The 23,192-nt window shown below is 35.4% G+C and overlaps 1 protein-coding gene across 5 annotated transcripts in view; it reads left to right on the top strand.

Annotated features, from left to right (window-relative positions):
• LOC124615695 (F-box/WD repeat-containing protein 9-like) overlaps positions 1-13,543 on the top strand; it is a 121,812-nt gene extending 108,269 nt beyond the window's left edge. For all 5 annotated transcript variants that reach the window (XM_047143727.1, XM_047143731.1, XM_047143729.1 and 2 more), the window contains exons 8-9: positions 2,386-2,541; positions 11,480-13,543. In XM_047143727.1, the coding sequence (XP_046999683.1) occupies positions 2,386-2,541; positions 11,480-11,557 (234 nt within the window). In that variant the 3' untranslated portion in view covers positions 11,558-13,543. The remainder of the gene's footprint in view (positions 1-2,385; positions 2,542-11,479) is intronic.
• Positions 13,544-23,192: the final 9,649 nt, after the last annotated feature.

The following is a 23,192-nucleotide window of genomic DNA, read 5'->3' as shown; positions in this document are numbered from 1 at the left end:
GTTTTCCCTTGCCAACACCCATTCATAACATATTTACCTCCATGTGATCCAGTCTTAGTCCTATGTGGCTGGTAAGCATTCTGCTGGCATTACCCCTATTTTGAGTTGACTTATTTTGGCTGCCCACAGTTTTTCTGTGGCTTTCTTGGTTAATGATTTTAATGCAAATGTTGACTGTGAAAGGCTTTACCTAGACAGGAACCTAGTTGTTGGTGGAGTTAAGATTGTACATACTGTATTCACAACTCTGTATTTCACTCGTTAGAGCAAATCTGATGAGTCAGCACAAGAGAATGTCTTCAGAGCTAATATTCTTTTTTTCTGCCTGTTTTCTAGTCCAGTATCATCTGCATGATTTTCCTTAATAATAGTAACTATTACTAATTGCTTCCTTCGTAAAATGTGGGAGCTAAATATGCAAAACCAAACATACATCCTTGTTCTCTAATAATCTACCGATGGTTATATGCTGCTTCCACATTTATTTCAGTACCATTCAAAGCCATATCCACTGCCAAGCAGGTTGATGACAGAAATGCAAATGGCAATTTCTGGCACATCATGTCATTACATGAAATGATAAACAAGCTGCAGTAATAGCTACCTTATATGCTTCTATAGCCACATAAAGAAACTGTCTACATTCCCACATCACAAATCAACATTGTTTCCCTCTTTCTCCCCAAAAGTGGTGAAATGTTGGTATCGGGTCATGTGTTGCCATAAGACGCAGGCAGCATGCTACTCATTGTTGGATCATGAAGCTGAAACCTTTCTGCAGTTTTCATCCTTTTCGTGATAAACACCGTACTATTTTCTTCAACTTTTCCCCTTTCCAGATTAGTACATTTGAAACAGTGGTTGTGTAGCATTTTTAATACACAGAGAAAATATGATTTGTCTTTTCCCTTAAACCAAGTGTTCACTGCAGTTTTGGACCATCAAATATGCTGGGAAGCTACAATACTAAATTAGTATTCAGTCCTCCAGCAGCAATATAGTTTGTAAAAGATTATGTAAATCTCAAAACCTCTAGTAAGGTGCCTTGCGACAAACAGTACACAGTATGAAGAAATGCTAGGTAGGAGAAGTGTGGTATTTTTACCTAGGTTCTACCAAAATTTAGACAAGGAATAACAGGCCTTAGAAAATAAGACATGTAATTTGAACTAATGACATCTGTATCATACTTGGATACAAAGTTTTGGGGGTGATTTAATAAAACAAGCACAGATTTTGGAAAATGCCGCCAATAAGGATAGTAACTCATAGCTAATTATAGCTAGCAGCAAAGTCATTGTGATCTTAAAGTATTATTAAAAAATAGAAGGAGATAATAGTTATAATCATTAGTTAGTCAAAACATAGATAGAGGAGAATCCAAAAATTGAGGTTAATATCGTGTGTGATAGAAGAAGATCACTCAGTTAGTATGGATTGAAATAGAAATGACACAAGTAGAATCTACAGACATGAACAAAAATGTGGATGACCAATTTGTATCTTTCCAAACTTTTTAGATGTCTTTTTTTTTTGAGAGGCAGAACCAGCTATAAAATAGGAGAAGGTAGATCACAAATGAAAAAATGCCGAAGAAAAGTAATGGAGGAATAATCACTCCAATCCATAGAGCAGGTGAGCACACGTGTTGGCAGTTAGGACTTGGCTTTCTGGCACTCTCACTGTCAACCTTGTTTATTCTTGTGAAGATTTTGGCCTTTCCTTCGTCTCTGTCTTAATGCATGTCTGTCTTTCATTCTCTTGAAATATTTATTTCTGTTCATGCTTGTCTGATGTAAACCTCTTACAGTAATTTTTTAAGAATATGTTTTATACATCCCCCTTGCACCTCTTGTTTTGTGTTTCCTTCACCATCCTTCTGTACTGCTGAATACCATGAACCCATCTTCATATTGTGACTTCTTTCAAGCTATAGTCCTCATCTATTTATTTCCTCCAGCTTTTTTAGTACTATACAACTGAGCTCTCAGCTGCTAGGTCCTGCACCTTGCATCCATCTTATTGTGTACTTGGAATGACTTCCTTTGCTTTGCCTGTCACTGATGTTTATTCTGTGGTCCTACTGAGGGAATTTCTTTCTTAAAAATTTGCAAGTGCTCTATACTTAATATTCTTCTCCCTCCTTCCCCTTACCCCAGTAGTGTGGTTTTGTCCTGATGCAGTTGTTCTTTTTTATTAGTTGGTAAGTAGATAATCTTTAGCTGTTTTTTGTTTAGTTTTTCCAATAGTTCTGCCCAGAATTGCACTAAAGCTTCTTTTCTAGTTGGGCTGTAGTATAGCCATAGAAAACATCAGCAGATGCAAGCTACTGATAAATTAACTATGACTGGTTTTACTCAGACTCACCACAGTTATATATTTCAGAGTTTAGATGTGGAACATGGAGGCCAAGTAACAGCAGTTCAGCAGCATGAAGGTGTTGTTCTGACTGCATCAACAGATACTACTCTCAGAGCTTTTGCACCATCTTGCCCTTTGGAACAGCTTTCATTAATACGGACTTCAGGACAAGTGACAGGGGTAAGTACTTTGCTTGAACCCATGAATCTCATTGCACTCTTGATTCATGTCAAAAGAGATTGTTGACAGTAGAACACTCCACAATACTAGAAAATATCACAGTAGGGTAGTTAGTACAATGCCTCTTTGTTTAAAATATTGCAAGTATTTTAATGTTCAGTCCTTTACCACAGATAGATATGAGGGTAAATAAGGCTTCTTAAACTTCTTAAAATGTTCTTGGAAATTGTCAAAAAGTTTCTCATTGCTGATTAAAGTTCCAGATGAATATGTCAAGTGATATGGAATCATGAAAGGAGATTTAAAAAAAAAAGAGAACAACAGAGTACTGACTGTGGATTTCAGAACCTAAAATTTGAAAGAGCAGGAAAGAGGGTCTCCTATGTCCTTATCAGGCAATTTCCTTCACAAGTTGATGTAGATACATGGGATACCATACTTAAAGAAGCTGGAGGAAATTAAATGTGATATTAGAAACAACCAAATATATGTTATAGAGCCATGTGAGACAAGGTGGGGAGGAAATGGATAATTATGCATTGATGTGTTCAGAGTAATTCATAGCAGTGTTAGGAAGATTTAAAAAAAAAAAAAAAAAGTTGCTGTCATATCAAGAGGTAAATGAGAAAATAGTATGTAGAACTAGCCGTATCAATAACTGCTTGATGATTGTGAAGGTCAGTGTTACACCTGGTGAATTTATAATTGTTCAAGCATTCCCACACACTTCAATTTTCAGTGATGAAGAAGTAGTCAAGCATTAAGGCACTGATGAGCTAATGAAATTGTCAAAACCTAAGCCAACTGTCACATAAGTGGAGCATTTCTCAGTGTGGTAACTGGATCACATGCTAAGAAGAAGTCAGTAACAAATTTTGAACTGAGAGAAATCTTTAAAGGGGAAAACTGTGAAGGATGTACATTAGGGGTGCATGCACTTTTACAGTCCTGCTTACCTGTAAAGTTTATGTCTACTGCAACCTCAGTTGAAAATAAATGTTTTTTGGACCAGTATGTGTGATGTGTCTAAAATTGTTATAGTGAACTTAGTTTAAGTTTGTAGTAAAATTGCTTTACCTCATTGCTCCCATAAAATAATAATGTCAGATTCTTTTATTCCTCTCTTAATATCCAGTTAACTAAATAATTCCACCAAAAAGAAAAAAATTAAATCGTAATGCTGTGTCTCACAAAGGGAGGGCACAGGACTGATCTCACCAATTTGGCTCAAACTACATGAGTAGAGTAGGTAGATGCCCATTTCAAGTTCGTAGAATATCTCACCTGATTAGTCCATAGGAAAAGATAAAATGTGCTCTAAAGATTTTCAAGCAGAGCTCAAGAGTTTTTTTTTTTTTTTTCAATAGTTTTTAAGTCAGTTTTGTGGTAAATTGGTCAGGTGCACTGGCTGGCAGCTTGTTGGCTCAGGTTATGAAATAGAGCTAATCATATCTGTTCTCGATGACTTCCTTCAAGGACTCACAGAAAAAAAGCAACCAAAGGACAAAACAAAATAAATTCAACTCATAACAAAACAGAACAACAATAAAAACAATATGTAAGGAAATTCTACAGGGAAAAATAGTAATTAAATCCAATTCTACTAAGTTATTGTTGTATTTTACTTAAATAAGTAAATTTTATGCTATGAAAAAAAAGGCTCAATACCTGCTGCTATTGGTCATACCTCCCCCTCCCCCCTCGAACTGTTAAAGACTATTAATTGTGAACATATTTAAAGAAGTATTGTTTTAAATGATATTTCAGCATTGTATTTACTGTAGAGTGTGGTTTGTGATTTCAGCTGTCCTTCAGTAGCAACATTCTGTTGTCGTCATATCAGCACCGTATTCTTTTTCTTTGTTCTCTTACATTCATTCAAAACACGTATCTTTGGCAGCTGTTTCAAATCCCCTATAGTAAGTCATTACTGTACCTTTTTTCTGACGATTTGTAACTGTCTGTACAGTTGTGGACAGCATCTCACCACAAGTCTGTGGTATTTTTCCATCAAGACATTTTATTTTATTGGAAACTGAAAACTAAACAAGAATTTTCTACCAGTGAAGTGACTTGTAAATAAACTGAAATTTAAACAAATCAAAACAACCTTTCATGAAGAATTTAGATAGATCATCAGTGCTCTTTGTTAAGCTTTTTCAATTTGAAGAGAAAAAGATATGATCACTGACAATCCTCCTGTTTCTGTAGACCTTGTAGCAATAGCTATGGGTCAAGCAATTGCAGAGTAGATTATTCAAATTATGAATGATAATTTCGTAGTGAATGATGATGATTTGATATTATACACCAAACCTGACGGACAAAATCTTCATGAAGAGGTACATGGATTTTCTCTCTCTCTCTCTCTCTCTCTCTCTCTCTCTCTCTCTCTCTCTCCCTGTCTCCAAGTCAGGAAAACTAACAAAAGAGCATTAGCAAAAATCTTGAAAACAACTTCAAACTCATGCATTGCTAACAGTAATTTTCTTCCGTTGATGCATTCGTGGGGTGGCCAAGAAGATTTTACATTGTATGATGAGACATCAATGAGGAAGGTGAAGTAACATGTACTACGAGGATCATTCCACCTAAAAGTGCTTGTTTTATTCAACACTCTATTCTGTCACACATCAGAAATATAACTAAGACTACAAAGTGCTTTTAAAGTGCTACCACAAAGGCAGTCATCATTATCAAGAGAAACTGCAATTAAAATTTGTTCAATCATGTGGCATCAATTTAGTATCCTGTTTTCGTCCGTGGGATTCAGTGTGCTTGGTATGCAACATAACTGATGGACAAAACACCTTCAATTTAAAAATTTGAAATAAGTGTGGTTTCCACTGAAGCATATTTTGGAAAAATGTTCTTGCTCAAAAAATGGTTGCATAAGATGCATATCGTGTGAGCAATATATATGTTTTAATTGTTTCTTTGATAATTATCACTCTAAAAAATGTAATATATCTTCAAATAATAAAGAAAAAACAATTAATTAATTGCTAGAATTTTTGGACCCATTCAAAACTTCACCCAATTTTGTAAATTTACTGCTTAAATATTTTAATTAATTTTGAAAATATGAATTGAACTGTTTAAATGTATTTAAATTTTATAATTAATAGTGTAACATTGTTGTGGTGGGGGAAATGGTAGCAGAGGGAATTAAACCTGAGTCAGTTAGTTGGTAGCCGGTGCATTTGACCACTGCTCCATACCAATGACTTTCCAATTATAGAAAGTAATCCCTCACATTCTACTCGAAAATCTTTAGAGAGCATTGTACCTTTTTCTAAGGCCCACTCAGGCCAGATATTGTAGAAACTTGAAGGTGGCATCTACCTGCTTGTACTAACTCACTTTGAGTCAAAACAGTGAGTTTCATTTTGCACCAGTCCAGTGACAGTTGAAACCACAGGCTTACAAAAATAAGTTAAAACCACAGGCTTACAAAAATAGTATTCCTTGCACTTCTCATGGATATGACCAAAATCATACCACGTCATTAAAACAAACTCTCTGTGACATTCTCACTGAAAACAGAATTCCCTGAATACCATTTCCACCATCAGGATTTGCCACAACCTGTTTTGCAGTTAACATCCAAGCAGTGTGGTATCATATAGGCTACTTCTACTAAAAATAATACTTCGAACTACAATTTAAGAAAAGATCATATATCCTGCATGTAAAATGCAATAATAAAACCCTGAGTCTCAATTTAATCTTCCCAAATAATCATTACACATTGAGTTCAGTTAGAAAGGTTGTATTGCAAAATTTTTCATGGCCTTAAAAATTTCTTTGTAAAACAGATTTTTTTGAACATATAAGAATGTACATTCAACTTCATTAAGTATCATATTTCAATATTATTAGCCCTACCTAAATTACACTGATACATCTCTTCTTTCCTCTTACTAGAAAATAAAGAAAAATGAAACAAAATAAGGCCTAGTATAAATCCTTGGATAGCACAGCAGATGTTGAATGCAATTGACAGAAGGAGAAAATATAATTTTGCAGCAAATGATGCAGGCATAATGGATATGGATATCAATGTGTAAAAAATATGATAGAAGGTGAAAAATGTGTAAAAAGGAATGCTTAGAAGATAAATGCAAGGTTGTAGAAGTGTGCATGTCTAGGGGAAAGATTGATATCACATATAGAAAAATTGGAGGAAGAGGAGCAACTACATGAATATCAAGAGGTCATATAGCAAGCCAGTACTAAGAAAAGAAGAGAAAACTGAAAGGTGGAAGGGATATGCAGAAGAACTAAACAGGGAAAATGGTCTTCAAGACAGTATTATTGAAAAAGAGACAAAGTTTCTGAAGATGAGTGTGTAGATATAATACTGAGATCAAAACACGATAGAACTGAAGACCCAAGTCAAAAAAGACTTCCGAATAAGAGATCTTTCGGAGAGCCAACCATAAGAAAATTATACCACCTGGTTGTCAATATATATGAGACTGGCAAAATACCATCAGACTTAAGGGGAGCCAGAAGTGCCTATGCTGCCCATGTTAAAATCACTAAGTTTGAGGAACATTTATGAATAAACTACCAAATAGAAAAATTTGAATTTTTTTTTTTTTTTTACATGTAGAGTGGTTTAGTATTGCAGTTATGACAGAGGGATTTTGGAGTATCTTTTCTAGTTTCCTTCCAATTATTTTTTTTATTAATGACCCAAATTTTTTTTACAAATAATTGCTTTATAATTAAACTGAAATGAAACTACTGAACACATTGCCAAATGGCTGTGTTACAATGTAAGTTTGACCACTAGGAGTGCTGTATAAAAATTTCATCTCTCTAGCTTGAGTGGATTTTGAGAAAATGTTCCTTATATTCGAAAAATTCTAATTTACAGGAAATGGCTATCAAAGTTTCTCAATACATTCCTGCACTATAGGATGGATTATAAGGGTCTTCTTCTTCATCCTCCAAAAGCTTTCTCCTCTGTCTTCTTTTCTGGCCTGTTGTTCCATCATACTTCATATGCCTTTCTCTTCTTTCTGCTCCTCATATCCTTTCTCTGTCAATATTTCTTAGTGCTCGTACAGTGTTCACCCCAGCTGTAAATCCTAATGCCTTCAGAACTTCACACTGTTCCCTTGGTTGTAAGTTGCTATTGCATCATAAATGCCAAAGTGCAGTGTTTTTATGCTTACAAACACCCTTTTAGGAATCACTTTCCAAATCAAATTGTTTATGCTCTCATTAGGATTCTGCGTCTTTCCGTGTAGACATTTGTGTAACAATTCTGGCTGTGCTAAGTCATGAAAAATACCACCACTGTCACTAACATATTCACGAAATCTGTCGCTTCCACCAGTCAGCTTCTTGCTAGAAGATGTCACAGGGCTATGGCCGGCCATGTGTTGCTTAGCAGAAGAACGCACTGTTTCAGTAATTGTAGTATCGCAACTTGGTATTAGTGTTAATTTTCTTTTACCTACGTTCTTCCTCTTCTTATATACACGGTTACTAAAACGTGGCATCGTAACCAGAACAACGCTTTACACAAGAAGTATAATACTACCAACAACAGGCGCAACACTGAACTAATTCGAAACGGTAAACAGCAAAGAGACGATGTTACGCGCTCTTAGTGCTTCATTTGTCACAGAAAACAATGTAGCCAACCCTTGCACACTCGCTGTATGCGTAACATAAGGCGCTGTATGCCTAACAGGCCGAGAAAATGCCAAGCAGTTCGCCAGGAAGTCACGAGAGGGTGTTAGATGCATTCAGCGCCCGCCCATTTCCTCTGCAGGCGTGGGGGAAAATGGTAATAACTCCACTTCCAGGGCGAGTAGAACAATAATTCAAAGTTTACATTAAAGAGGAATGTTCCAATTAATTTTCGGTAGCAAAAAAAAAAAAAAAAAAAAAAATCGTAATTTTTTTGATTTGACCACCTCCGGCTCCCCATAAAGAAGAATTTAATAATTGTAATTATAAAGAAGACAGGCACTGTCAGATGTGGATGCTAATGGATGATCAGTTTGATAAATCATGGTTGCAAAATACTGACATGAATTATTTAGAGAAGAATGGAAAGACTGGTAGAAGCTGACCTCGGGGAATATCAGTTTGGGTTCCAGAGAAATGTAAGAGCTTGCAGGACAATATTTGTCCTAACTACAGTACTCTATTTGGAATTCTGAAGTTACCAGGGGTAAAATATGGGGAGCTTATGGTTATCCACAACTTATACAATAAGCATACTGTAGTTATACGAATTGAAGGACATGAAAAAAGATAGCAGTTGAGAATAGAATGAGACAGGGTTGTAGTCTGTCCCAAGTGTTATTCAATCTGTATATTACGCAAGCTGTAAAGGAAACCAAGGAAAAATTTGGAAAGGGAATTAAAGTTCAGGAAAATGATTAAAAGCTTTGACATCTGATGATGACTTTAGTCTGTCAGAGAAGGTATAGGACTAGGAAGAGGAACATGAACAATAGCAAACCAAAGGTAATGGAATTTAATTAAATTAAATCGGAAGATGCTGAAGGAGTTTGATTAGGAAGTGAAATACTTAAAGTAGGAGATGAGTTTTGTTATTTGGGTAGCTAAATTACTGATGACAGGCAAGGAGGTGGAGAGGATAAATATGTACACTGTCAACACCGAGAAACGCATTTCTGAAAAAGAGAAATTTCTTAAAGTCAGATGTAAATTTAATTGCTAGGAAGTCTTCTTGCAGCAGTTGTCTGTATTGTAGACTTATGTGGTAGCAAAATGTGGATGATAAACAATTCAGTCAAGAATAGATTAGATGCTTTGGAAATGTGGTGCTACAAAAGAATGTTGAAATAAGACAGATAGACTGAATAACTAATGAGGAAGAACTGAATAAAATTGGAGAAAAACCAAATTTACGACACATCTTGACCAATAGGAAGAATTAATTGATTGGACACAACCTGTGCCATCAAGGAATAATCAGTTTGGTAATGGAGGGAAATCTGAAGGGTCAGACTTGTTGAGAAAGGTCAGGCTTGACTGCAGTTAAAATGTTCAAATGTATGTAGGTTGGAGCAGATGATGCAGAGATAAGGAAGCTTGCACAGGGTAAATTAGCATGGAAAGCTGCATCAAACCAGTCTTTAGACTGAAAGTTAAGACATTTTTCCTAGTTCTTTTTCTTAATATTCTTCTTAGAGATCTACAAATAAAGTTGTATTTTTTAAGCTTACTATCAATAACCACTTCAGAATCTATACAATCTATCGGCCTAATAACTTTAATTGGTTAATATAATATTCATAATATTGTTGTTATTCCATCCTAGACTTTCCATTGTTTGAATTGTTAGTTTACTTGAGTACCTTGCATCATACTGACAAGGAACCTGTTAAGGTCATTACTTAAGTATTAGGATTGTGAGTTTTGGATTACATTTGTAGACTCTTGTGCAGTGCATAAGGTCCTACTAAAAGTTGGCCATCAATCAGCATAAAGATGGAAACAAAATTCCTTGCTACAGTTTCTCTATTAAAAGTTAAAAGTTAGAGTTTAGTCTTCCATTCAAACATTTATGAAGATTACACTGATTAGATCATGGTTTACAAGTTTTTGGGTTTGCAGCTGAGTTGTCATTTTCTCTGTACTTGCAACAACTTCCCTAGTTATCTTTGTCATGTGTGAAGTGCAAATTTTGTTGCTCGCTTTTTTAACTCCAACCTATCTGTGAGTGGTACATGCTGTGCACTGCTGTGGAGATTGTTTCCCTCACTGTTAAAGCCAGCTGTATGTGTTAAAGCCAACCATATGTGAAATTGCGATGAAATATCTAGAGGGACAGCAACCTTTCCTTGAGGTTTTGGTTAAGAGAAGAGCATGTTGGTCCCTGTCTACAGGAATTCCACCCAAATCAACCTTTTGTTAGTCACAAGCCATAATTAAACCATCACAGAGAAGTTTCTTGCTTAGAATACTGATCCACAGAGCACGTACACTATCAGATGAAGCAAGCCTTGCCGAAGTACTTGGTCACCAGAGAGAAGTGTTGAAAAGGAATGGGTATTCAGGACAACACATTGAGCATGCCCTACAATACAAATTGACATTGTTTGCAGCTCAATCTGCTGTCTCCAAAACCAGCCTCAAGTATGTGCATAAAATGAAATAGAAAGATGCCACCATTGTGGTGCAGGTGACTAATATCTGGGACAGTGTATTTAAGAAGGCAATTGAGATTAAAGTGGTGGATAATTAATTAACAATGGCAGAGGCTGTAGCTTAAGGAGAGCATTGGATCTGGCATTCCGTTTACTTAAATCGTGGAGACATCTCAGTGCTCTACCTTTGCCCAAAGATAAATGCCTATTAAAAGTGCTTTTAGTGAAGAGTGTCCTACAGCATTTTCTGCATTTAAACATTTTTTTGCTTTCTGGCACAGCCTCTCCATTGTATTTGAATTATAGTTGATTGTTTTATTGGTTAACACCACCGAAAACAATTGGTAGGATGGCGTGCATTCATGCATCTTTCACAGTTTGGTTAGAGTCCGAAGAGCACGCAACAAAATTTGCACTCAGTACCTGACATAGACAACTAGAGAAGCTGTCAAAATATGTAAAGAGAAAATGAGAACTCTGCCACAAACCCAAAAACTTGTAAAATCATCAATTTCTCCAAGGAAGCCTGAATGAATCAGATTGCTTACATCATGTTCAGAAGCAAAGTAGTTAAATATTCTTTTGTCATTTCACATCACAAAATTTACATTATGAATATGTATAATTTTAAGGTATTTGTACATTAAACTAGTGTTTATTTTATGTCAATTTAAAACTGGCCTCTTGAAAAAGCAAGTGATTGCATAAAATAATTTTATGCACGCTTCACTTTCAGCAGTACATTGATGTATTTTCCATTCTTCTATGTGTAATACAATGAATCTTTGTTTCAGTTTGACTATTTAAATGGCGTTTTAGTTACTGGAAGCACCAACTGCAAGGTGGAGATATATACTCCACGGAAACGCTGACATAGGGGGCAGCTCTGGCGGGAGGCATTCCTGCACTTGGGTGGATCTGGTGATGATACACCTTCAAGGCTCTCACATTTCGTGACCCGGTGCTTCTCTTGTTGAGGACTAATAAATGTGCTTTGTCTGTTTATGGCCAACGTTGCTGTAGATCCACTTACTAGTATTCGCCTTTGGTTTGCCCTATTTTCCTCGTACGTAACTGTAGAATTGTTAACATGTTTATGCTTTCACAGTAATTTTGCCTTAAAATAATACTTTTTTAAAATTATTTATTCAGAGAAGTGTAATTCGTTGTTTATAATTCAGTGTCGCTGTGAAATGTGTCTTTTATAAAAGAAAGAGTGCTTCCTAAACAGGGAAAACTGAAGAATGTTTATAGTACTAACAATCAAATGATTGTAAAACAATTAACAGAACTATTTAAAAATATTACTTTATGTTGTCTGTCTGTCTGTCTGTCTGTGTGTGTGTGTGTGTGTGTGTGTGTGTGTGTGAGAGAGAGAGAGAGAGAGAGAGAGAGAGAGAGAGAGAGAGAGAGATATTTTCTATACAATTCTTTCGTATTAGTATACATATCTGTTTTTATATTTATTTATGGAATGGTGATCTCTCAGTTGAAAGCATTAGTTGATTTAATCATTGGGGACCATAATTTGTTCCTCTTTCATAAAGTTACATTTTTAAAGTTCAATTGAACAAAATGTGTGCCTCTTAGAGCAGATGTGCATTTTGAAATTACTCAGAGTGCAGTACACCCAATGTGTCTTTGTTTTATATTTTGTGTTCCTTCTGTATAGAGGAAAGTAATTACTTTGAATAAAGTTATAAACGTGGATGAAAATGAAAAGTGGCTGACAGTCTACCACACATCAGCATGGATAGTTGCCTTGTTACTGAGTCTCTGTTACCAAAGTGCACAATGTGACTGTAGCAGCAACAGTTGTGTAACTCTATACTGAGTATAGCCACACATTCCCAGTTAACATTAGATACTGATATCAGGTTGCAGGATTATAACGATGTTATCACTTTCCTGCCCCAAACAACCATACAATGAATGTGAATTAGAACAGTTAACATTACTGATTCTAAGTGACTGCTCTAACAGCCATCAGAGGTAGCAGAGTGATATTAAAATCGTTAGCAGAACAGAAAATGTGACCTGGCTCATTTCCTTATTATGTGCCGCCTTAGTAACTCTACTGTAAACATGTAGCTGCCAGACACTTGGTTATACTGAACAGTTATAACTAGTCTTCTGGTTTTTATTTGCCAAGAGTGCACAGATAAACTGATATGCTTTCTTCACAACCACAGCAAGATGGCACAATGCTGCCCTCATTGCCAGATGCACACACAACTTGATTGGGCTATCCCTAAGTTTCAACATACATTGCATTTTTTACAAGAAGTAACTGTTATACGCCGTGTGTTTGGTAATTTGGAGACATTTCTCCCTTCCTTCATTTTGTATTTAACAGCTGTACTTGTCTAAAGGCCAAGGCACAATATTTTATGAAACATACAATAATCTATAGTGAATGTTTATTTTGTTATATTTTGTGCCTGAAAAGAGGGAAATGTTTTATAAAAGTAATACATTGTTTGTAAGAGGGGAAAATTGTTGGAATGTATTTCCACTTTACTGATGACTTGCAGGTGCAAATAATTGATTTATCTGTGGTTGGAAGACCAATTGTTGGTTTGTGTTGAAGGGAAAAGTCAATTAAGAAAACTTGAAATTAATAGGAAATTTAAAATTACTTTCAGGGGTTGGAAGATCTATTATTAGCACTATTAAAAGCACTTAAAGTAGCAAATAATTATGCTTGTTTTCAGAACTTCCAAGTGCTTTCTTCATGGAGGAAAGAGGGATTGATTGGACAAGGGTGAAGCATAATCCACGTTTTTGTAACTTGTATGTTTCTTTGTTCTTCTGAGAGAGAAAAGGAAAGATTGAAGGAGGTTGCAAAGAAAGGGGAAAGGGGGAAAAGAGAGGGTGAGGATGGGGGGGGGGGGGGGGCAGGTAACTCAAACTCTAGGGAGAGAGAGACTCATCTGTTGTGAGGATGAGGAAGCAAAGATGAAGCCTGATTTCCAGACACATTCACTGTACAGCTTTTTAAATGGGGATGATCACCACCAAACTCGCCAAATGCATTATTGGGCGTAAGAAAACTATCTGTCTTGAGTCACCCAGTATTTAGCTGATCAGCTTGCCCTACAGGATGATTCAACAACCCTGAACAAGATTCTTTTCCCCCTCTTCCTATTGAGTAGCTGAGAAGTTTATTTTCATTTTTTCTCATCCCACTCCCTCCTCCTACTGTCCCCCTTTTCTTTCCCGTTTCTTCTATCGCATAATTACATTATTATTTATAGTCTGTCTGTAAACTGAACAGCAAACAGTGCTTGTTGTGGGGGAAATGGCCGTCCTGGAAGATTGTAACAACTGCCGTACAGGATAACTAAGAATCAATTTCTTATGTCACAATGCAGTACAACATGCTGTGATTTATGTATATTCTTTTCTTGTATTAGTTACTAAATTCAGTATAGTGTTAATGCCTTTGGTGGAAAATATACGCTCGCAGGGCGTGTGTGCACACTGCATCACCACCAGTTCAAAAGCAGACTGTGGAAGATCGGTATAACCTTATGAAACATCCTGTAGGTGCTTTATTTTATGTAACTGGGTAGAGAGAGTGGAGACCTCTCTGCTGGCTCTACAGTTTGCAGACAGAATATACCACCACTTAATTTTCTCAGCATCTTTGAATCCATCTTTACTGTGCACTCTGTCCCTTCTGTCATTTCCAAATTGAAGAAATCTCAGTGCTTACATTTATCTGACCTTCCATTGTGTCTCTCCTTGGCCTCTCATCCTGGGATCTGAGTGACATCCCTGCCCTTTCCTACTTTCCCATACCACAAATATCTCATTCCTCCACGGAGTAGTTAGAAAAACTGAGATTACTGTTAAGTATTTTTATCGGTAGTTCTAGTTGCTTCACCTCCTGAAGTTAAATAAAGGCCAGCTTTTCTACCTCCTTGTGATTTTATAGTTTCTTCCAGTGAATTTTCCTTTTGATACAATCAGGTGAAGTCTATGAAAGACAGTTTGACATAATTTGAACTGCAGTGGGAGTAGAAGCTTAAATATGACAACAATTGTAGAAGCAATTAATTGCCAGGGCAATGCAATCTGTATTAATTGCCCATTTGCATCTGCTTCAGACATTATATGATTTCATAATTTAAATTTATACAGTATCATACATTTCATCTCAGCTTTTTCCTTTTCCTTGCTTTCTTTTTCTTTAATATAATGGTACTGATCTGCATGAAATTACTTACAATCAGAATCTTTTGATTATAATGGATAACTTGATACATTGTTGAGCAGTTACAAATATTGATACTTACAGCTATAGCATTGCATGCTATAAATGACTTTTCACTGGTGTGAGAAATGGTTATCAGAAAATAATATTTTAAAACATATACCATTGCATACCAGAAGAAAATTTTGGAAATAAAATTTAAAAACTAAGGCTTATAATGTAACGACAACTATACTTCACCATTGGCAGTGTTCACAAAGCCTTTATAATGTTTCAGTTTCTTTTTCTTCTTCTTCTTCTTCTTCTTCTTCTTCTCTTATTGATGATTTTTGCTTTGAACTGCCCCATCAGGAATTAATTTAAATGGCAGATTCACATTTGTAACTATACTGAAGTATCATTAAGATAGATTCTCATATATATATATCTAAGACTGTGTAGCACAACAGTTTCGTTTACAGACTTTTTAAAAAAATATATATTATGAGAGGAAATGTCATTGTGTTGTAATCATTCTCTGTGACTGAATTTCATGTGTAACAATACAAGAACATACATAATGAAAGATGGGGGCATTAGCTCACTCAAAAAGACTGATTGAAAAGTCATATGTATTTGTATTTTCAAAGTATTGAGTATTTGTAAAAAAAGATAATTCCTATTTATTTTTGTCACTGTTAATGTTTATCAACAACTTATAAGCCACATGACGTGTTATAGTTTTCTTTGAATACAAATACATGAATAATACTAACATAAGAAAATTCATAAATGTTTTGAGACCTCATTTGTGTGAATACAGTTGGTTGTATGTATTTGTGTGTACTATTTGAGCCAGTTTGCCAAATGCGATATCTTCTAAATATGCATCCCGTAGTCTTGTTGTAGTCTTTGCATTGGGCCTTTGTGATAGGGCAGCTGTAAATATGTTTGTTGCTGAAGAACACAGAAGTCACTATGGTATTAATAAAAACATGCAAATATGTTGAACTCTTAATTCTGATCTCTTGCTAGTCATCATCATCAACAACAACAAAAATGCAATCACCATCAAGATGCAGCAAATAGAAAACCTAAGGCAGGATATCTCCTCCCCCCTTCCCCGTACACACAAACATTATTTCTAGGGACAGAATCTCGTGTATCAAAATAGGAGGAGGAGAATACATAGGAGAGCTCCTCTGAGGATTTTGTGGTCAATAAGAGACTGATGCATCCAGTTCTGACTTACAATAGTGTAACAAGTCTGTAAAAGCATAGAGTTATTGCTGGTTCTTTCATTTTTTATGTTAATAGAAGTAAAGATAAACATATTTTAACCTGCAAGGTTTTTATTAAATATATATAAATAAATGAAGACAGTTCAGAGCGAGCAATCTTAGACGTAAAGGAGTATGCCACTTTGAGTGCTTGTCTGCGCACTAAGCCACACCAACTTGGTTCTGCAAACATAGCCATTGTCTCATCCCTGTCTGTTCAAAGCATAAAATGTATTGGATGGTTCAAAAGTAAATAGCTACCATGTTCTTTTTTCCATCAGTATGTTAAACCAGCTTAAGCTCTGAGTGCAGTCTGCAGGGATATGTGATTGTGTTCTTCAAAACTGGCAACAATAAAGGAAATGACTTTGCTGCTGTTAAAACTTTCAGCATTTAAGGTCGTGGTCCATGAAACCTTTCTGTCCCTAAAGTTTTGTCCACAAGTGCACTGCTACTCCATCGAGGCTTGACAACTGTAGACAAGACTCAAAGGAGGAGCAATGCCTCTGAAGATGTCCGACACAGTTCTGGATGAAATGTTAGGAACAGGAGAGTTTTATGAGCCGTGATCTTCTACCCCGAAAGGTTTACCAGCAGCAAAGTCATCTGGCCGTGAAAGCCTTTATTCTATCAAAGGAAATGACTAATTTTTAAAATAATGCTATGTGTAAGAAGGTGGATACCATACAGGAAAAAGACAGAAAACAAAATAAAGAAGGCATCCACCCATAAAATAATTGAATTTGTACTAAAAAGCTAACAGGAATATTTTAAAAGAACATGCAATCTAAATATTTAAGATTTTTTATAAGATTTAAGAAAAATTATATTTAAATTAAAAATTGCTGTCATTTAATATGAGATGTTGATTGATACAGAATTGTTATGTAATTATTATGGTATGGCATAGCATTTCATATGTGTATATTCAGTCGGGTCATAAGCTGTTTTCTAGCACAAACATATATACTGATTGCTGCTAATTTTCCATCTGGTGTTTATTGAAACAATGTCTACTTTACGTTTGAAGAAGCTGCTGAACCTGGTGGAATATTTTGGAGTTGGATACCTTCTTCCTTTCTTTCCTACCATTTTACCTTTCATTTCATTTACCAGTTGTACTGTCAAACAGCAACTGATGGAACAAAAATAGTTAATCTCCATTCTGAACGTTGCATCAATTCATACTTTGATAGTCGTAATACAGTCACCTTCTCGTACTGCAATATTCATTTGACATAAAAAAATTTAATTTTCGTGGCTTGTTTCTAGTAATATGTGGTTTACTGAGGCTGAATCAGCACTGCTATTTTGGTGATAACTGTGTAAAATTGTATCAATCTCTGTACAGTATTCTGTAAATTGTGTATGAGAGTCTTAATTACAAATGACACTGCCTTTGGCAATAATGGTGTGAAAAGCAGCATAAAGTTAGCAGAGCTGCATGTTACCTTTATTAGTACTAGTGCCCAGCATGAGGTTATGATATTCTGTGCTGCTATGTGGGAAAAGAGAACCCTTGAAATCAGTTCATAAAAATATGAAGCTAAATATAAAATTGATTGTGACATCAGAGTACAGCATTTGCTTTGAATTATTTGTGCACTACATATATTTCATGTTGATAGGCACAGAAGGTCTCATTGAATTTGTAAAAACAAGAAGAGGTATGAGGAAGAAGTCTGTATCAGATAGAAAAATGTGAAAGCCATAACTGTGTGTAACAGCATAAGTAATTTTTGGAGAATAATTGAGAAATGTGTCATAACCAAACCAATATAATGTAACTAATAAACTAAGATATATTTTATTAAAGCAGTATCTGAATCATTACCATGTATGCTGTACCAAGCACCAGATTTAAATGAAACAGTATTTCCAAGAGACACTGTATTTTGAAATACTATACTTCCAAACTTTTTATTGCTATGATGATGATGTTATTGTGCACAGTTGTATGAATGTACTTAAAAGGATGGCAATACAAGCTGTCTCTGTATTTTAAATATTTGCTATGGATCAAATACCTCCCTCTCTTTCCTCATCTGTTTTTATGTTTATTCCATTTTACCCTATTTTTAGCCTTAATATTATTGGTGTCTTACTCACATTCTGACTCAGTTTAATTGAATTTTACTGGAAAATAAAGATGCATTATACGATACATCATACAACCATGCTTTTACTTTTAATATTTTTTTTTTTTTTTTTTTTTTTTTTTTTTTTTTTCAAAGCTGCCCTCCTCAATAGAGCATTTGACATTGTAGGTTTGTTATCAGCAAGAATGAGTAACAAGTACATGAAGATGGGAATCAAAATGAAATCACACAATGTGTCAAAAGACACATTAAAGTTGGTAATGCATTGTGCAACCCTAATGATAGGAACCAAATTAATACAATTTCACGTAACACCATATCTCTTGCCCTTTTTGTAAGCATCTGATGTACAGCTAGTAGAAAAGACTAGGAAAAAAAACAGAATTGTGGATTGAAGTAACACTTGAATAAGATGAAACACTGGCACTTTCTCTGCCTTTCAGAATAAAAATATTTTCCAGGTGAGGAAAATAAAGAAAGTAAAACTTATATGAAATTAACAAATGTAATTGAACTATATAAATGTCAGAAATGTCAACAAGTTCAGTACAGATGTGTCATGTTTACATGGAGTTAAAATTATACATTTATTAATTTAAAAGTTACACAGTTTTTATATATAAAATGAATGGTTTATAAAAAGCACTGATAGACATAGTTTTTGTTAGCATTTTACAAGGAGTTTCAAACATTTAAATCAATAGGATGCACACTATATAAAATAAAGAGAATGGAGCCGTATCTCTTCCATAAGACATTACCCACAAAAATGCAAAGTAGTAGAAGCAGTTGGAACCTTAAAGATACTTCTATGGAATATGGAAAGTCTAAAATGTGCAATGAACATGGCTCCAAGAGACTTTCTACATGGATATGACATAGCAATCCTAACAGAAATGTTTTGAACCAAAAACTGGGCTAAAACCTGGAATTGTACTGCACTTATCTCCAAGCAAAATAAGGTGACAAAGGAATAACTGTACTCATAAAACTGGAATTAACACCAATAACTACAACTATCAAACAGGGACATACACTCCTAACACAAATGAAGCACATTATAATAATCAAACAAAACCGCCAATGGCGTAGTAGATGAAATAGGCCAGCTGCTCACTTAGAGTACACATGAAAAACTACTAATTATTGCCGGAGACTTAAACTACAGTGGATATACAAAACTGCAAATGAAAAATAATAGTGGGAAAATTGCAGGAAATAGGCTTACCACATTAAACACCCCAAAAAATATGTATATTACCACAACAGTAAAAGCACAGTAGATACTGCATCCAAAAGAGGACCAACTAGGGGCATATAACTCCTCTCTGGACTGCAAACCACACCACTTTGGAAACGTATTCCTCTGGCAATAAAATACTCATGGAGAAGGCGAAAAACCCATGACAGAGGAGGAACAAGTACTTTAAAGAACAATAGACATCAGGAAAGTGGAAGTAAAATCAGACAATATAAAACAAACTGAAATAATAATAGAAAATTCATGACTAGAGGATGCAACAGAAGCAAAAGGAGAACTGACATGCCACCAATCCCAGGTAGAAAAGAAGAGCGAAAAAATGATTCGACATGGAGTGTTACAGGTTACAAAATGATGTACTAGGAAGCATACACCAACTAAAACGGTGTGCAGAGAACCACACACTCCTCAGGACTAACCCCGAAAAATGATATATCTATAAGAAAACTCTAAAAGAAAAGAAGAGAACATTCTGGGAAAGAGAGGGGCAGAAATTAGTGGAGGAGACCACAAGATACCCATATATTGCACTATGCCTCAGAAACTGAGTTGAAACAAATGACATTGATATGAAAGACTGGGAGGCACACTTCAAAAAACATACTGAATAAGGAAGGACTGAAAGACAGACAGGAGGCAGTGCCACAAACAGCTATGGAATGAGTCCCGTTGGGCACAGAAGGGGTCAACAGATGCCATTAACAGCACCAAGAACAAAACAGCTGCAGGTACTGAAAGATGATACAGCAAATAATTAAAAGACACTGACCAAATGCTAATGTCATCGTGAACAAAACTCCACAGTAAGTGCATAGAAACAGCTTCCATTCCAGAACTGTGGAGACAATCAATAATAAAAGTGCTATATAAACGGAAAGGAAACCCCAGTTACCATAGCAAATACAGAATCATAGCATTAGAAAATTTATCTTTCAAATGTTCACTAAAATAATAACAGAAAGAATAAAGCAAACAATCAACGAACTTCTCTACGAAGGCCAAATGACATTCAGGACAGGAAGATCAACTCTGACTGCAACAGAATTCCTGCTAAAGATCATATGGGAAACCCTTGAAGACAAAGAAAAGTTTTATGTAGTATTTATAGACTTCACAAAGGACTTTGACATTGGAAACAGAAAGCTAATGACCAAAAGAAAAAAAAAAGAAAAAAAAAACTACAAGACACGAATCATACGCACAGTACTGTGATAGAATAAAATGAGTATCTCAGACAACCTCTCCCTGTCAGATTCGATACTCCAATCAAAAGGAGTACTTCTAGGAGAGACCCACTGAGTCCTCTGTTATTTATCCTTGTAAGAATAACCCAAAGAGAGTGCATAATCTCATGTGCATATGCAGACAATATTGTAACAGGCTCAAAGGACATTGAAAAGCTATAAGCAGCAATAAACAATATGGAAGATTGGTGTGTCAAACACAGCTTTGAAATAAATGTGGCAAAAACAGAAATAATAATGCTCAGAAGTGGAGGAGGAGCACTTGTATCAGCTGAGATCATCTTACTGGAGAGAAAACTGAAAATCGTACCAGACTTCAAGTACCAAGGAATCGCGATATACAAACAAGTGCAAAATGTTTCACAAAACATGTAACAGAGAAAGCAATGAAAGCAATAGTGGCTATTCATGAAATAGAACACATTAGATTGAAACATACCAATATATATGATTGTTAGGATAAGTATGACATGAAGTGTTGACCTCAGCTTTTAGGCTGCCGCCACATTTACAGGCTTATATACATTTTGTAAAGACCTTATTGCAATTATCTGGTCATTTAGAATTCAATTTATTATAGTGATTCATATTCTGTCAGTAATTTCATTCTAATTTTAGCAAGCATACATTTATTCCTGCACTGGTTTTACTGTTACTAATTGATACTTTAACATAAAACATAAACAATCCTCATTTTGTAAGTGCAGGATAGTTTTTGTAAGGACTGAAACAAGCATTCCATTTGTATGTGTGTCACAGAAATGTTAGGAACATTTTCCAGCTAATAATCTTCATTATATAAGCAACTTTAATAAAACAACAATTTTAGTGAACATATTTTACAAATTTCAATACTAAAAGCCATGTAAAACTTTATGTTGCAATGTGGGAGGAACGAATTGATGCATAACTGAATGACACCATCTGCATACACTAGCAAGATTTTTGAATGTAATCCATAAATTTTCTGTTTCTAATAATGGATGACACAGGCAGTAATGGTTACAAATATATATAAGCCATATGGGTGTCAGTTTTCCGACAGTTTTGTTACAGTATTACGGAATAAACATGCGATTTTGAAAGACAACATCATGTCTGCCTGAATTTCTTGAAATTTCCCTCAGCACTACCAAATCTATAGCTACACACTCAAGAACTCAGCAAGTTGCGGCAAATTTTGGTGGAGCAGATAACTTGCAAATTTTTTTACAGCTACTGCAGCATCGGAGATCACTGAGAAATGAGGGTGAGTACTTACTAATTGACTGTTACACCCTGGTATATTTCAAGATTCCTCAGCCTAGAGGTAACAACGGCACTATTCAGAGCCAAAATCTCCCCAATACTGATGTACAGCATAGAAATCACCAGACCAAACCTCACAATGAAAACATAACAACACTAGAAAGAGTAAAGGCATTCTATAAAAAGAAAGCAATTGGCATGTCCAAAACAACATGATCCTCTCTTGTATACTGCTGGTGAGGGAATCCTCCTTCACCGAAGACTTATGGACAAACCTGATGCTACCCAACACCAGGATTATGGAAAATCTACTAAAAACATTGACGGGAAAAACAAATGACATACCTCCATAATTTTACAGAAAGGCTGTCCGTGGTTTCCACCATCTTATTTGCAACAATATGTCATATCATGAACCAAAAGCAATGTGTTAATGTAAACTGCAACCTCTCCCTCTGTCTGGAGGCTGGTAACCTCACTTTCCAAGATTGTGTTGTCTTGATTTTTAGTGTTTCCCATGCTCACATCCAATTTTATTATGTTGACACATTCTCTCAAACTACTCACCGACTTTAGTATGTCATCTTTTCTTGTGGTACCCTCCGATTTCCTCTATATTTATCAAGCTTTGTAGAGCACATTTAACACATTTGTCTACTATGTCTGCCACTTTATATTATACAGATGTTCGTATCCCACATTAAAGGCAATTGGTGCTGTCTGAAAAAATGCACGTATTTGTGCAGTAACATATGAATGTGCTACTTTAATATATAGCTACGAGATATTCTTTAACATTGTATGGACAAACTGTAATCAAGTGATTAGTTTTTGAAAAACGGTAATGTCATATCCCTGAATTTCCAGGCTCTTTGTCAGTTAATTTGAGACAATTGCCTTCTACGCAGTAATCACTTTTATTTGTTGTGTTGTAACTGTGGATATACCTGTTAAAACATACTGTACAGTTAGTTTTTCCACAAATAATTGTGTCTTATATTTCAAGTGATTATGTTGTTAATATGTTTGGTTCCCTATATTTATTTCTGCAGGAATCTCTTGGAGATAGTATTGCTATGCTTCTTACAGCTTTCTTTTGTTGCTTTAGTAATTGTTGTATGCATACATTTGTATCATTCCTGAGACCAGGATACCATATGATAGTTGTGAGTGGACT

Source organism: Schistocerca americana, chromosome 5, assembly GCF_021461395.2.
Source record: "Schistocerca americana isolate TAMUIC-IGC-003095 chromosome 5, iqSchAmer2.1, whole genome shotgun sequence".
NCBI lineage: Eukaryota > Metazoa > Arthropoda > Insecta > Orthoptera > Acrididae > Schistocerca > Schistocerca americana.
The sequence above is the reverse complement of the archived record's forward strand: the minus strand, read 5'-3'. Positions and strand labels throughout refer to the sequence as shown.